The 14,749-nt window shown below is 42.2% G+C and overlaps 1 protein-coding gene across 3 annotated transcripts in view; it reads right to left on the bottom strand.

The window, feature by feature from the left end:
• The window catches only part of COL6A5 (collagen type VI alpha 5 chain), a 130,539-nt gene that overhangs the window by 95,316 nt on the left and 20,474 nt on the right, over positions 1 to 14,749 (bottom strand). For all 3 annotated transcript variants that reach the window (XM_046676902.1, XM_046676911.1, XM_046676918.1), the window contains exons 2-3: positions 3,185 to 3,276; positions 1,143 to 1,742 (exon numbers count right to left, since the gene is read on the bottom strand). In XM_046676902.1, coding sequence (XP_046532858.1) covers positions 1,143 to 1,742; positions 3,185 to 3,248 — 664 coding nt within the window. In that variant the 5' untranslated portion in view covers positions 3,249 to 3,276. The remainder of the gene's footprint in view (positions 1 to 1,142; positions 1,743 to 3,184; positions 3,277 to 14,749) is intronic.

The following is a 14,749-nucleotide window of genomic DNA, read 5'->3' as shown; positions in this document are numbered from 1 at the left end:
CATCAAGGGATGTGATAGCTGAGGTCTTGAATTGTACAAGTGAGGGTACTGAGTCAGTTCAATTTGAGCTGCTTTTAATCGAGCTCATTCACTCCCACAGGCTCGTCAGAAGTATCTCCAACATTTCTTCAATTCAAAAATCCAGTCTACTGTGAGATATACCGTGATTTAATGGTAGCTCTTCAGGAATTTCTTTTAAAAAGGCACAACTGAAAGACATATCTTAATATAAAAATTGTGAAAAAATCTATGTCTTGGAGGTGAAAAATATAAGCACAAAATTACTACATGGCTTGGAGGGGGAAAGAGTGAAACTTCTGGCTTTGGCAGATCCTGACACTCATTAGAGAGATTTTGCCTCTAAGAGAAAAAAAATAATGCAAGAGAGGAGGAGCCGACACAGCACATGAAGGGCTCCAGACCGCAACCTCCTGCATTGCATGGTTGTACAGCTGAGGGCGTCCTCTCTCTGCCTGGCCTCACTGCAGGGTTGTTGTTCCCATTTAGTGTCACCATACATTAATTGATAGGCATTTATTGAATATTTACTGTCCTTACACTGTGCCAGGACCACAAGAGAAAGAGGACAAGGATCTTATTTCTTTATCTGTAAGAGTTTCATATATTCACTTACTAAGAAATAGAACATAGCTCATTGAGTTCATTGTTAGGCACTGTGTAGAGTCAAAGAACACAGAGATAAACGTAAGTTGCCAGCTCTGCCCTTACGGTGCTACCAGTTCCTTGGTGGGCTGAGAGGTGGGGACCAACACAGCAATGGGTAATTATACAGTATGGGAAGTGCTGCTGTCATCAAGTGTATGCACAGAACTGTGAGACACAAAAAGAAATTTGAAAGGAAAGCCTTCCAGGAGGATATGACTGTAGGGTTGGGATTTAAATGACGACAGGAGTTATTCAAGGTGTAAGAAGGCTAAGGAGTGTGAAAAGATTTCTGTCAGAGAAATTGGCCCAGGCAAACACAGAAGTGAATAAGAGTAGAGTATGATGTGTACCAATTTCCAACACTTCAGCATGTCTAATCAGGAAAACCAGAATGGGAGTTGCAAGAGATGAGGGTGGACAGATGCAGATCTGATTGCATGGGGATTGGGTACCTCTTCAACCAAGGGCTTCCTTACCTTCTATATCAGTGTCATCTTCTCCCTCCTTGTACTGAACCGCATCCTTGATGATCTGCATCATGTTTTGGGAAAACGTGCTGAGGTCTCTGACCGTCCGAAGGTTGAAATGAAACTGAGCCGTGGCCATGGCCTTCAGGTTCTCCTCAGAAGCTTTCTGCACCCCCACAGAGATGATCCTCACCCCGTCTCTCCGCAGGGCCTTGGAAGCCTCTTCCACGTCATCCTCGGACTTAGCTGAAGCCAGGACCACCAAAATCGGGGGGAACTCTTTTTTGTCTCTACCGTTTGCACGTCCAGAGAAATAGGTTCTGTGAGCCTCCTGGAGGGCATTTCCTATCCGTAGGGAGCCACCAATGAAGTTGAAGTTCTTCTTGAGGTGGTTCAGCATGGGGTTCCTGCTCTTGAAGGTGCCCAGCTGGAATTCACTGTGGATCTTGTCGCTGTACTGAGCCAGGGCCACGCGGTATTTGTTGGCCTCTATGGGGAGACTGCTGATCAATTTGGTGATGAATGTCTTCACAAAAGGGAAGGACTTAGTCCCCAGGTGATCAGAGCTGTCCAGCAGGAACACCAAATCTGCATACTGAGGACCTGGCTCTGTCAAAATAAAATGACAACACACCAAAACAAGGAGATTGTTCAGCCTTTACATTTTAGCCCACAGTACTCATTTGAAACTATGTGCTGGTGTTAAGGTAACTCAGAATCCCAAGGAAAGTGTCTTCTGGAGGTCGAACAGAAGAAACCGGAGTTGTTTTTGCTAAAGTCAAACGAGGACTTTTGTAAAGTTAACAGATTTTTCTTTCTCAGCTCTATACCAGAGGCAATCGATATTTTTTTTCTTTTTGGTTGTGGAACTGCAAACTCTGATATTGTACTAAAGAATAAATAAAATGATACCAGAAAGTCCCAAAGTGGTCTGTGGACTGATAGCAATTTTTAAAACAGTATCAAGGAAGCGGCTGTCTTAGGTAGAAGAGCTTAGAAGCAGATCTGAGACAGGGGTTTAGGGAATGGGCTTGGTGGAGGGAAGCAGGAGAGGGAAAAAGCAGGAGGTCTAACCTTGGCCTGATTCGAGGGGACTCTGGAGCATCAATCACACCAGAGTGTCCCTCCTTGAGGCAAGAGGGCCAGGTTTTTGTGCTCCCCTATCCGTCAGTCATTGGCTGCAGACCATCCCCAAGAACTGGAGGGAAGGAGCGGAGGGTCACAGGCATAACCTCCTGGGTAAAGTGGCTCTAGGACAGCTGAGAGCAATTCTCCTGAGAAAGTGGGATACAGCTGCGAGCGGTTGCAGACAATATTCACAACAGCTGGGGTGGGGGGGTGCACCAGCCTAATAAAGAGGGTCTGGGCAAGGGGTGGCACCACCAGTGTTGACTTCCACTTCATCATCAGCCACCTCCACTCTCGAAATTAGTGATGTGATGGTAAATGTCTAACAACTGGCTCTCTTTCAAAGTAACTCAGCAATTCGTCAGGAAATCCTATGGTAGCACAGTGCTAAGTTAAAAAGATTTCTTTGACCTATATTTTTAGTCATTACAAGAGAGTAGAAAAACCTAGTTTTCATATTCCCTTTATATATACACATATACCCCTTCCCTATTTGATGTTGGTAAAAGAAAAGGAAGGCAATGGTTTAGCCACAAAAATACATAGAATTTATTTTCTATGTGGGGTTCCTTTTTTTCCCTTTTCTTCCATGTATTAAGGCCAAGATGCAAAATGACCTATAAAACAAATGGGTTGACTCTATTGATAGAGACAAGGAACATTGGGACTTAAGCAAATCAATGAATAATTAAAGTTCTTCTAGCCAGGTGCAGCATAATTCATGACTTTTGCCCAGGGCTTTCTGTCATCTTTGATAGATGAAGTTTGCTTGATATTGTATACCTCCAACCAACTAAAAGCTGTCTACTTTGATTTTTCAATAAACTAATAAATTCTTTATTTCTCTTTATTGAAATAAAGGCTTGTTGAGACATGAAAATACTTATTTTTCTAAATAAGAGTAACATAAAACATACTGATACCTGGACTCTGATCTGCCAATGTTTCAGTCCAAAGGATCAGGACAAATAAAATTAGGATCTTCATTTTGTTAGCGAAGGTTTCTTGCTTTTATCTGTAAAAAAAAAATGTTATTTACAATATGAAAAATCTCATTGTATAACAAGAAATAACTACTGGGAAAGTTGGGTTAGGGCATAATACACTGGAAACAAGTATTTGTCAAGCAACGTCAGGTGTGTTTAAAACATTCATCAAGCATTTGGAGTATTTGTTGAAAATAGATAATGCTAATGTTTGCCGCGCACTTTCCATGGCTCAGATACTTTTCTCAGTGCTTTCTAAGCATCATCTAATTTAATCCTCACAACAGTCTTACAGGGAGGTGCAATTACTATAGCTATGTGACAGATAAGGAAACCGGCACAGTGTGGCTTGGTAAGTGATGGATCCAGGATCCCAACCCAGACAAGGGGACTACAGAGCCAAAGGTCTTAACCACTGTGCTATGTGCCTTATACAAACTCTGTGTCCTCACGAAATTTATGCAGTCACTCTTCTTTACCCTCTATTGTTATGCCGACAATGACTATTGTATATGTTCATGACTTGGCCGCAAAAAGCCAAGAGCTACCAATATTTCTTTCATCATTCAACCCTTGTGAAAACTGTTCTCTCATTTACAGTTATACTCAGTTTTACAAATTACTTTAACTTCGGCATTTCTGTCTACGAACTCACAATCAATCAGAAATCTTCATGGGAAATTATAGTCTTACAGAAATTCCACCAAATCAGAGCTGTTCTTTATAAAAAGGGAAATAGATCAAATGGCCAATCCTCAAAAACAGAACTGCCTTAAATGAGATACCAAAGGCATAAGGGCTGATTTTCATCCTAGAGTTGATTTTTCCAGCCGTTCTTCTGAAATTGCTGATCACGCAGGAAGACTGAGAAAGTCACTGGAAGCTAGATTTGGAAGAGACGCTATAGGTCATTTAGACTAAACCCTTATTCTGCTAAGAGGAAAGTGATGCTCCCTGGTGGTGGCTGAATCATGTCAACAATGACTTTCAAATCTATACTAATCACTATAATAAATCATATATTTTACTTATTCATTAATTTTATTATTGAGTATAATTCACATACTATAAAATTTACCCTTTTAAAGTGTACAATTCAATGTGTTTTAGTATATTCACAGGATTTGTATCCATTATGACTAATTCCAGAAAATTTTCATGACCCCAAAAAGAAACCTCATACCCATTCGCAGTTACTCCCAATTCTCCCCTTCCCACAAGTCCTGGCATCCACTGATCTTTCTTCTCTGTGGATTTGCCAACTCTGGATATTACTATAAATAGAATCATATAATATGTGGCCTGCTGTGTTTGGATTCTTTCATTTAACATAAGATTTTCAAAGTTTATCCATGTTGTAACATCATTCAGTACTTCACTCCTTTTTATGGCTGAGTAATATTCTATTGTATGCATATACCACATTTAAAAAAAATCTATTAATCAGTTGATGGACATTTGGGTTGTTTCTACTTTTGGGCTATTATGAATAATGCTGCTATGAGCATTCATGTATAAGTTTTTGTGTATATATAAATGTTTTCATTTCTCTTAGGTAGATACCTAGGAGTAGAATTTTTGGTCTTATGGTAACTTTATGTTTAACATTTTGAGAAACTGCCAAATTGTTTTCCAAAGTGACTGCATCATTTTACATTTCCACCAGCAATGTGTAAAAGTTCCAATTTCTCCACATTCTCACCAATACTTGTTATTGTCTTGTCTTTTTTTGTTATAGCCATTCCAGTGGGTAGAAATGGTATCTCATTGTGGTTTTGGTTTGCATTTCCCTAATGATGAATGATGTTACGCATCTTTTCATGTATTTATTAGTCATTTGGATATCTTATTTGGCAAAGTCGAATACTTTGCCCATTTTTAACTGGGTTATTTGTCTTTTTATTGTTGGTTTTTTTTTTTATGTATTCTGGACACTAGACACTTATCAGATATATATGTTTTGCAAATATACTCCTCCCACCCTGTGGGTCATATTTTCACTTTTTTAATGGTGTCTTCGAGGCACAAATGATTATAAATTTGATGAAGTCCAATTTATGTATCTTTTTCTTTTATTGCTAATGCTTTTGATGTCATAGCTAATCAGCATTACCTACTCTACAGGCATGAGGATTTACTCTAATGTTTTCTTCTAAGAATTATAACGAAATGTATGCCCTTTGGCCATCCACACATTCCCCTCAACCCCTGCCCCTGGACAGCACCAGTCTACTCTCTGTTTCTATGAGTTCATTTATTTCAGATTCCACATATAAATGAGATCATGCAGTATTTGCTTTCTCTGTCTGACTTATTTCACTTAGCATAATACCCTTGAGGTTCATCCATGTTGTTGCAAATGGCAGGATTGCCTTCTTTTCATGACTGAATAATATTCCTGTGTGTGTGTGTGTGTGTGTGTGTATATCACATTTTCTTTATTCATTCATCTATCCGTGGATACTTAGGTTGCTTCCATGTCTTGGATATTGTGAATAATGCTGCAATGAACATGGAGATACAGATATCTCTTTGAGACAGTGATTTCATTTCCTTCAGATATATTCCCAGAAGTGAAATTGCTGGATCATATGGTAGTTCTATTTTTAATTTTTGGAGAAACCTCCATACTGTTTTCTGTAGTGGCTGTACCAATTTACATTTCCACCAACAGAATACAAGGGTTCCCTTTTCTCCACATCCTTGCCAGAATTTATCTCTTGTCTTCTTATGGCTAGATAATAGCCATTCCAACAGGTGTGAGTGATATCTCACTGTGGTTTTGACTTGCATTTCCCTGATGATTAGTGATGTTGAGCACCTATTCATGTACCTGTTGGCCATTTGTATATCTTCTTTGGAAAAATGTCTATTCAGGTCCTTTGCCCATTTTTTTAAACTGGATTATTTGTGGAGTTTTTTTGCTCATGGGTTCTATGAGTACCTTGTATATTCTGGATATTAACCCTTATCAGATATATGGTTTGCAAATATTTTCTCCCATTCTGTAGGCTGCCTTTTCATTTTGTTGCTCTGCAGAAGTTGTTTAGTTTGATGTAGTCCCACTTGTTTATTTTTGCTCTTGTTGCCTGAGCTTTTGGCATCATATACGCAAGTCATTGCCAAGACACATGTTAAGGAGCTTTTTTCCTATGTTATCCTCTAGGAGTTTTATGGTTTCAGGTCTTAACATTTTTAAGAGTTTAACCCATTTCGAGTTAATTTTTGTAAGTGGTGTATGACAGGGGTCCAGTTTCATTCTTTTGCATGTGGCTGTCCAATTTTCCCAACACTATATTGAGGAGACTGTCCTTTCCCCATTGTGTATTCTTCGCTCCTTTGTCATAAATTAATTGATGATAAATATCTGGGTTCTCTATTCTGTTCTATTGGTCCACGTATCTGTTGTTATGCCAGTACCATACTGTTTTGATTATTATAGCTTTGTAATATAGTTTGAAATCAGGAAGTGTGATGCCTCCAGCTTTGTTCTTCTTTCTCAAGATTACTTTGGCTATTCAGGGTCTTTTGTGGTTCCATACAAATTTTAGGATTTTTTTTCTAGTTCTGTGAAAAATGCCATTGGACTCTTAATAGAGATTGCATTAAATCTATAGACGGCTTTGGGTAGTATGAACATTTTAACAATATTTACACTTCCAATCCATGAACATGGGATATTTTACCATTTATTTGTGTCTTCTTCAGTTTCTCTCATCAATGCCAACTTCGATGGTTTTCAGTGTATAAGTCTTTCACCTCCTTGATTAAGTTTATTCCTAAGTACTTTATTGTTTTTGATGCTATTTAAATGGAACTGTTTTCTTTATTTCTTTCCCCAATAGTATGTCATTAGTGTATAGAAAGGCACTGATTTTTTTGTATTTTGATTTTATATACTGCACCTTTATTGAATTTATTAGTTCTAACAGTTTTTTGATGGAGTCTTTAGGATTTCCTATATACAAGCTCGTGTCATCTGCAAACAGCGGTGATTTGATTTCCCCCTTTCCAATTTGGATGTCTATGCTTCTTTTTCCTGCCTAATTTCTCTGGCAGTAGGACTTCCAGTACTATGTTGAAAAGGATGGTAATAGTGGGCACCCTTGGTCTTGTTCCTGATCTTAGAGGAGAAGCTTTCAACCTTTCACTGTTGAATATGATGTTAGCTGTGGACTTGTCATATATGGCCTTTGTTATGTTGAGGTACATTCTTTCTATACCCAATTTGTTGAGAGTTTTTACCAATAAACGATGTTGAATTTTGCCAAATGCCTTTTCTGCATCTATTAAGACGGTATGATTTTTATCTTTCATTCTATTAATGTGAGGTATCACATTTATAGATTTGCATATGTTGAATCTTCCTTGCATCCCACGAGTGAACCCCACTCGATCATAGCATATGATCCTTTTGAAGTGCTGTTGAATTTGATTTGCTACTATTTTGTTGAGAATTTTGCATATGTATTGATCAGGGATATTAGCTTACAGATTTCTTTTCTTGTAGTGTCCTTACCTGGCTTTGGTATCAGGGTAATGCCAGCCTCATAAAATAAGTCTGTGTTCCCTCCTCTTCAATTTTTTAGAAGAGTTTGAAAAGGATGGCATTACTTCTTTAAATGTTTGGTAGCATCCATCCATGAAGCCATCTGGTCCTGGGCTTTTCTGTGTTGGGAGGTTTTTGATTACTAATTCAATCGCCGTACTCATTATTGGTTTATTCAGATTTTCTTTCTTCATGATTGAGTTTTGGTAGGATTTTTTTTCTAGGAATTTATCCACTTCTTCTAGGTTATCCAATTTCTTGAGCATATAATTGTTCATAGTAGTTTCTTATGATTCTTTGTATTTCTGTGGTATTAGTTGTAATGTCTCCTCTTTTATTTATAATCTTATTTATTTCAGCCCACTTTTTTATTGGTGAGCTTAAAGGTTTGTCAGTTTTGTTTATCTTTTTAAAGATCTGATTCTTATTTTTGTTAATCTTTTCTATTGTTTTCCTATTCTTTATTTCATTTATTTCTGCTTTAATCACTATTATTTCCTTCCTTCTGCTAAGTTTGGTCTTCTTTTAGTAGTTCCTTGAAGTATAAAGTTAGGTTGTTTGAGATATTTCTTTTTTCTTAATACATGCATTTATAGCACTAAACTTTCCTCTTAGAACTGCTTTTGCGACATCCCTGAAGTTTTGGTGTATTGTGTTTTCATTTTTCTGGAGCCACTAGTGGGGCTCTGCAATCATAGCAAGGTCACAGGCTGTATTCCCTGGCAGAGTAGTGACAATGGTTGGACTCTGTGATTAGGCAAGGCTGTGGGCTGGGCTCTGTAATTGCTCTTGGTCTGAAGGAATCTCAGGCTGTGCTCCGCAACTGGATGGTGCTGCTGGTTGGATTCCATGTTCAGAGAAGCTGTAGTCCAGGCTTCATGGTTGGACAGGGCCTCAGGCTGTGCTCTGCAATCAGGCAGGGCCACAGTTTGTGCCTCCAAGTTATGTGAAGCTGCAGGCTGGGCTTTGTGATCAGGTAGGCCACTGGCTGTGCTCTGTTGTTGGGCAACGTTGCTGCCCAGGCTCTCTAGTTGGGCAGGGCTTCACACTGTATCCTGCAGTTAAGTGGGGTTAGAGACTGCCCTGAGGTTGGGTGGGGTCACTGTCCAGACTTACTGGTAGTTTAGAGCTTCAGGCTGTGCTTCACAATTGGGCATGGTCACTGTTAGGGTTCCCTGCCTGGATGATGCCACAGGCTGTGTTCGGTAATTAAGCAGGGCTGTAAGCTGGGTTCCACTGCTGGGTGGTACCATAGGTTGGGCTCTGAGGCTTCCCAGGGTCATTGTTCAGGATGTCTGGCTTGGTTCCTTAGCTGAGTAGGGCTGTAGGATGGGTTCTACAGCTGCCCAGTTTCTCTAGTCAGGCTTCTGATCAGGTAAGGCTGAAGGGTATGCTCAGCAGTTGAAAGGGGCTACAAATTTTCTTCCTTGCCTGGGTGCAAGCCATAGAATGGTCTCCACGGCCAGTATGGCCCATTGGTTGGGGACTCAAGTCAGACAGAACTGCCACTAAGCCAAATCTAAGCTGCCTGGCCAGACATGGCCACAGGCTCAGCTCTGTAGATGGGCAGAGCCACTGGCTGGGATCTCCGCCCAGGTGCTGTGGCAAGCAGGACTATGGTCCAGCAAGTTCTGAGCACTGGTTCATGTAAGCCCTGCCCCTCGTCTCCATCTCTATCTGATCCCCAGTGGTTGAGCCCTGCAGATTCTCGCAGTGATCCTTGTGAGGCAAGTCCCAAGTAGACCTCCTGGGAAGTGTCCTGCAACTCTGGGGGAGCTGGATATCCACTTTGGGCTCTCTCTTCCCACTAGAGAAACTATAGACCCTGGGGCAGGGGGGGGTGGCCCAGACGGCACTGTGTCAGCCTGGGGGAGGGGGAATGTGATCAAAGTGAAACTGTTCCTGTTACCCTCCTAATGTGGTCCTTCTCAATCTCTGTGCTCTAGGGGTTGCTCAGCCTCACCTCTGGGTTCTAGATTTTTGCAGTGATGTCTTGCCTATTGATAGGTGCTAGTGGGTCTTCTTGTGAGTGGGACTGAAGTTGGGAACAACTTATGTCCCCATCTTGATGATGCTACATCCAGGGCTCGTGGACCATGGCCAAGAGGGGCTGGGGCTGGTTCACAAGCTACTTCAGAATCCAAAGGTGGACGTCACTCCCTCCAGGCCCCTTGGTGTATGGTGCTGGTGAGAGAACCAAAGCCAAAAGGGGCTATAGCTGAGCTCTCAGGGTTACGGAGCTGTTTCCGGGTCTGTAGAAGAGACCACAGTCAGTGAGTCAACTACCTGGGTGCAAGCCCGCCTTCTCAAAATGGCTGTCTGAAGTCTTGAACTGCACCAGGGCTTCATAATCTCCTACCTGGATCCCAAAGTTCCCACAGAGACACTTTTGTTCCAAGACAGATGCCAAATTATTGTGGCAGGGTTTGGCAATGGGGGCAGGGGTGGATACAAGTGAGGGATGTCTTATTTGGCTATCTTGCTGACATCTCTCACTTCACCTTCTTATTTGTTTTTTCCATTACTTTGGCTTCCCTTAGTATAAGTTGTTTGATCTGTTTCTCTTTCACATTACTTGTGCTCTTGAGATAAATCTAATTTTTTCTGTGTGTAACTCATTTTTCATTCTCTTGGCTATTTCATACTCTGTTCCTGAGGATAAGGTGAAAGCTTGTTTTCCTCCAGATGAGATGGGGATAGAAGAGGGCAGCCTCCCAGAGCAGAAAAATTCCAGTGCGGTAATTTAGACCCACCCCTCCCAAACTCCCCTCCCAACCCCATCTCTAATCTAAGTACTTCTACCTCAGGCCCTGGCAGCCAACCTTTATTAATTAGGAATTATCCATGGCTCTTGGTTCTTTGATGACTCAACTTCCCTCTCTCTCCTTTTAGATTTGGCTGAGGAAGCCAGCATTCAGTACTAAAATGCCAACTTGTCCAAAACTAACAGGGGAAAAGTGAAGGAAACATTAGGTTATGGAGGTCCCAAGACAACAGAGTGGGGGTCCCAGCACTTCAGAGACGCTTGAATCACATCTCTAAGGCCCCTCCTACCTCTAAAAGTCTCTGATCCCTTGATGCTATGATGGAAGTTCCTGAAGCAGCGAATGGCATGAACAAGTGATATTTTGGGGAAGTTTACCGGCCATTTTGGAGGATACATACCCCAAACCAGACTTAGGACACAAAGAAACTCCAAGCTCAAATAGCTGCCAAGTGAACCAATTTGCCCATTGTCACACTTTCAAATGCTCAAACTCTCAGAGGCTGATTGGGAATTCAAAGCTAGCATCAGTGAGGGGAGGGTACCCCAAGCCCACTTCAGGGAGAATCAACAGCCAAACCACACATCTGGCGAGAAGGCTCCACACACTGAACACATCCTGGGCAGCAACTAGCTGGCCTCGTTGTTTCCTGTGGGGATGCTCAGCACATGTAGGCCAGCCACATAGAGATGGTTAACAGAACGCCCCAGCCATTCCCAGGAGATAATATGGGAGAGTAATAATGGAATAATGAATAGTCACCTCCCTTCTTTTGATTACATTCTTTTGGTCATAAATGTCTGTGAAGACAAATCTCACTTACTCTCAATGATAAACAGTACTTTTTATGGGGCAGCCTGTTTTGTAACGTAAGGCCTGGGGTGTAAAAGTAACTTGGTGAAGCAGGATAACAACGAAGCTTAAGTTCGTGAAATACAAAGGCACATCGGCAAAGCTTACAACCTTCTGACAGGTTCAGAGACTAAAAGAAAGCAGCAATTATTCAGTAAGGTATAATACTACATCCAAGGCACTGGTCTCAGTCTTGAGCCCACTGGATTGGAAATAAGTATGTAAACAGTCTCTTGGAGGTTTACACTGCTAAATTCTAAGTCAAACACAGTACAAACAGCATTCTAAAACCACCAAGCTAATTTTTCTCTTTCTCTCCTTTTGCAGTCAAAGGAGCATGAGGTCCTAAAAGGCAGTAAGAAATAAAGGTAGGCCATCTCTCCTTCTGTGCTCCACCTTGTTTCCCTCCTCCCCACTGGCCACCCTCTACTCTCCTAGGTTAACCATCCCTTACTCAGGGTGTCTGCCCCACAAACAGGCCAAGACCAGGACATGGAGCTCCAGGAGAGCGAGGAGGACACAAGCTAGGACACACAACCCCCAGCTGGTGAGGGCCTAAAACTGCACATGTGCCACCCACTCGTTTGCAGCTGAGGATCTGAGGTCCAGCGAGGTTATGTGGAACGTCCAAGGTCACACAGTTAGTCCACAGCCGAGCTGAGGCTTAAAGCCTAGGTCTCAGCCTCAGATGGCCCATTTCTGGGAGCATCTGGAAGGCACTCCGGGTTTTCCTGTCGGTAAGGACAGTGAGGCCAGATAATCATCCTGTCTTATTTTCCCGCTCTGGCTGACCACGTCGTGGGTGCCGTATGGCTCTGCTTCTCTTGGTTTTCATGCTTCTCTTATTTCTCCCATGGCACCGCTCCTCAGAGCAGAAGTGCTACCTCCTCCACGTCCCCAAATCTATCGACACACCCAGACCCCACTCTGGCTGCCCAGACTGCCAAGACCATCTTCTTCTTTGGCACTTAGCACATTTTGCCTGTTCCGTGGTTACTGAAATTCTTTTCTTAGTCCCCCACATTTTCTCCACACGCACACACACACACAAACACAGAAATGCCGACAAGGTTGTTGAAGGCAAGATTTGACTCTTCATCCTTCATGATTGAGTGTCCCACTTGCCTAGGTCAGTGCCTGCCCTATAGTGGGTTCTCAAGAAATAGTTGTTGAATTAATTACTTAGAAAACACTAGAAGCACCATCGATCCAGCCATTTCCACTCAACTGCCTAACAAACTTCACAAAGCAGCAATTCCAGGCATATCTAGAAGTAAAAGGCCATGTTTGGAGTATCCTGAGATTGATAAAGAATTGCTTTATGCATGGAAAGCAAACTTCACCAGTTTGAGCAACTATGTGGCTAAGCTATACCACCACATTGGACCATTCTAGGCAAGTCCAGGCAGCCTGCTCTGGCAGCAAAGGCCACAGAATGTGGACAGTCCTAGTTCTCCCTTTATAAAAAGCAGAGGCCTGAGGCCGGCCCCGTGACCAAGTGGTTAGGTTCGTGCCCTTTGCTTCAGCGGCCCAGGGTTTCACCAGTTCGGATCCTGGGCGCAGACATGGCACTACTCATCAAGCCATGCTGAGGCGGGGTCCCACATGCCACAACTAGAAGGACCCATAACTAAAATATACAACTATGTCCTGGGGGCATTTCGTGAGAAAAAGCAGGGAAAAAAAAAAAAAAAAAAAAGCAGAGGCCTTCCAAACCCCCGGGGTCAGCCCAGGGAGGAAATAGATGGTGGGGGAGGGAAGAGATTTGGCATCAGTATTAGGACCAGTATGTCCTTCAACACAGGCCAGGCAAAGCAGCTAAGAAGTGAGGATCCACTTCTAGTTTAGCTAGAAATAGTTTCAGTTCAATGCCACAAACATTTACTGAGCTACCACAATGCACGATGCTTAGGGTAAGCAACACGGGGAAATGAAGATTAAGACCCAGTCCTTGCCTACAAAAAGAGCAGAATCTTTGCCAGGCAAAGTCCAGCTTATGATTTAGAACTGACTCAGCAACGTCTTCCCTCCTCTGCAGTCTCATTGGACTTTCTATCCTTTCTAAATATTTTTATATATATGCATACATGTATATGTGTATACATATGTAAACACATGCATGCATATCCAGGATAGATAGATAACTTACTCATTCAACAGATGTTTCTTGCGTGCCAACTATGTTCTCAGCACTGTTGTAGGCAGTTTCGATTCAGTAGCGGACAAAACAGACAAGAATTTTCACTCTCACGAAGGTTTTGTGCTGGTTCCCCCTCTAGATTGTGAACTTTAAGGAGAGAAGGAAGTGAAGGAATGTCTGAAGGCAAATACTCATAAAATAAAGCAAAATGAGATATCTCAAATGAGGGAATGAACAAAATACATGGAAACAGAGCAGAAATAAGGAAAGGCTTCAAGGAAGAGGTGGCACTTGGATTAGACGTGAAGGATGCCTGGAATACCAAAAGGCAAAGACGGTGGGGGGAAACAGTTCTGGTGTCTATAGCGCAGTGATGGCAAAGGCCCTGAAGAGCAGCAAGCAGCGGGTGTGTCCCGGAGGCTGCGAGCTCCTGCTTTGGCTGTGGTCCACGATGTGGAATGAGGAGGGATGAAAGACAAAGCTGGAAAGCAGGGATTGGGATTACAAGATGGCAGAGGGCTTTAATGCTCTAAAGAGCATTTTAGGAGCGAGACTTTATTCTATTGGCAATTACGAGCTAAAGATGGTTCTTGGCTGAAGGAAGAGGGGCAAGGAGAAGCCCTGGGGATACCGTGAAAGGGATGCTGACTCTTTGTATAAGTTGGACCTTGGCTAGAGAGCCCCTTAATGCACTTTCCAATACCAAGGGGTTACACTATGCACAAAGGGCAAGAGGAGAGATCAAGGATCCAAGATAGAGAAGAGCCTCCAGCAAGGTGACACAACACATCAGTACAAGGAAACAGTTTCTCAAGTTTTTCTTATTTAGGGATTTCTGATTTTCCATTCTAAGGACATCTTCATCAGAGCAAATCAGATTAGGGCTGAGAGTAGGAATGCTTATGCCACTGTCTTCTAAAGCCAAGACAAATAAGGCACATCAGAAACATGGGCTGCAGCTTAATTAACAAATCTACCAGCTGTCACTTGCCCGGTCATCCAACACTGCCACTTATAGAGAATTAATGGAACTGTTATAGGCTCTTGGACACCAAGAGTAAAATACAGAAAATATTCCCTCCAAGATCAAACAGTCTACCTGAGGGGCTGGGATAGTTACATGAAAAGATAAAATACAGGAAGCACAAAATGCTCAACCCTAAAGTGTAGTAAGGGTCAGAAACTTGTTGGTTTTG

This window comes from Equus quagga, chromosome 1 (assembly GCF_021613505.1).
Source record: "Equus quagga isolate Etosha38 chromosome 1, UCLA_HA_Equagga_1.0, whole genome shotgun sequence".
NCBI classification, from domain to species: Eukaryota; Metazoa; Chordata; class Mammalia; order Perissodactyla; family Equidae; genus Equus; species Equus quagga.
The sequence above is the reverse complement of the archived record's forward strand: the minus strand, read 5'-3'. Positions and strand labels throughout refer to the sequence as shown.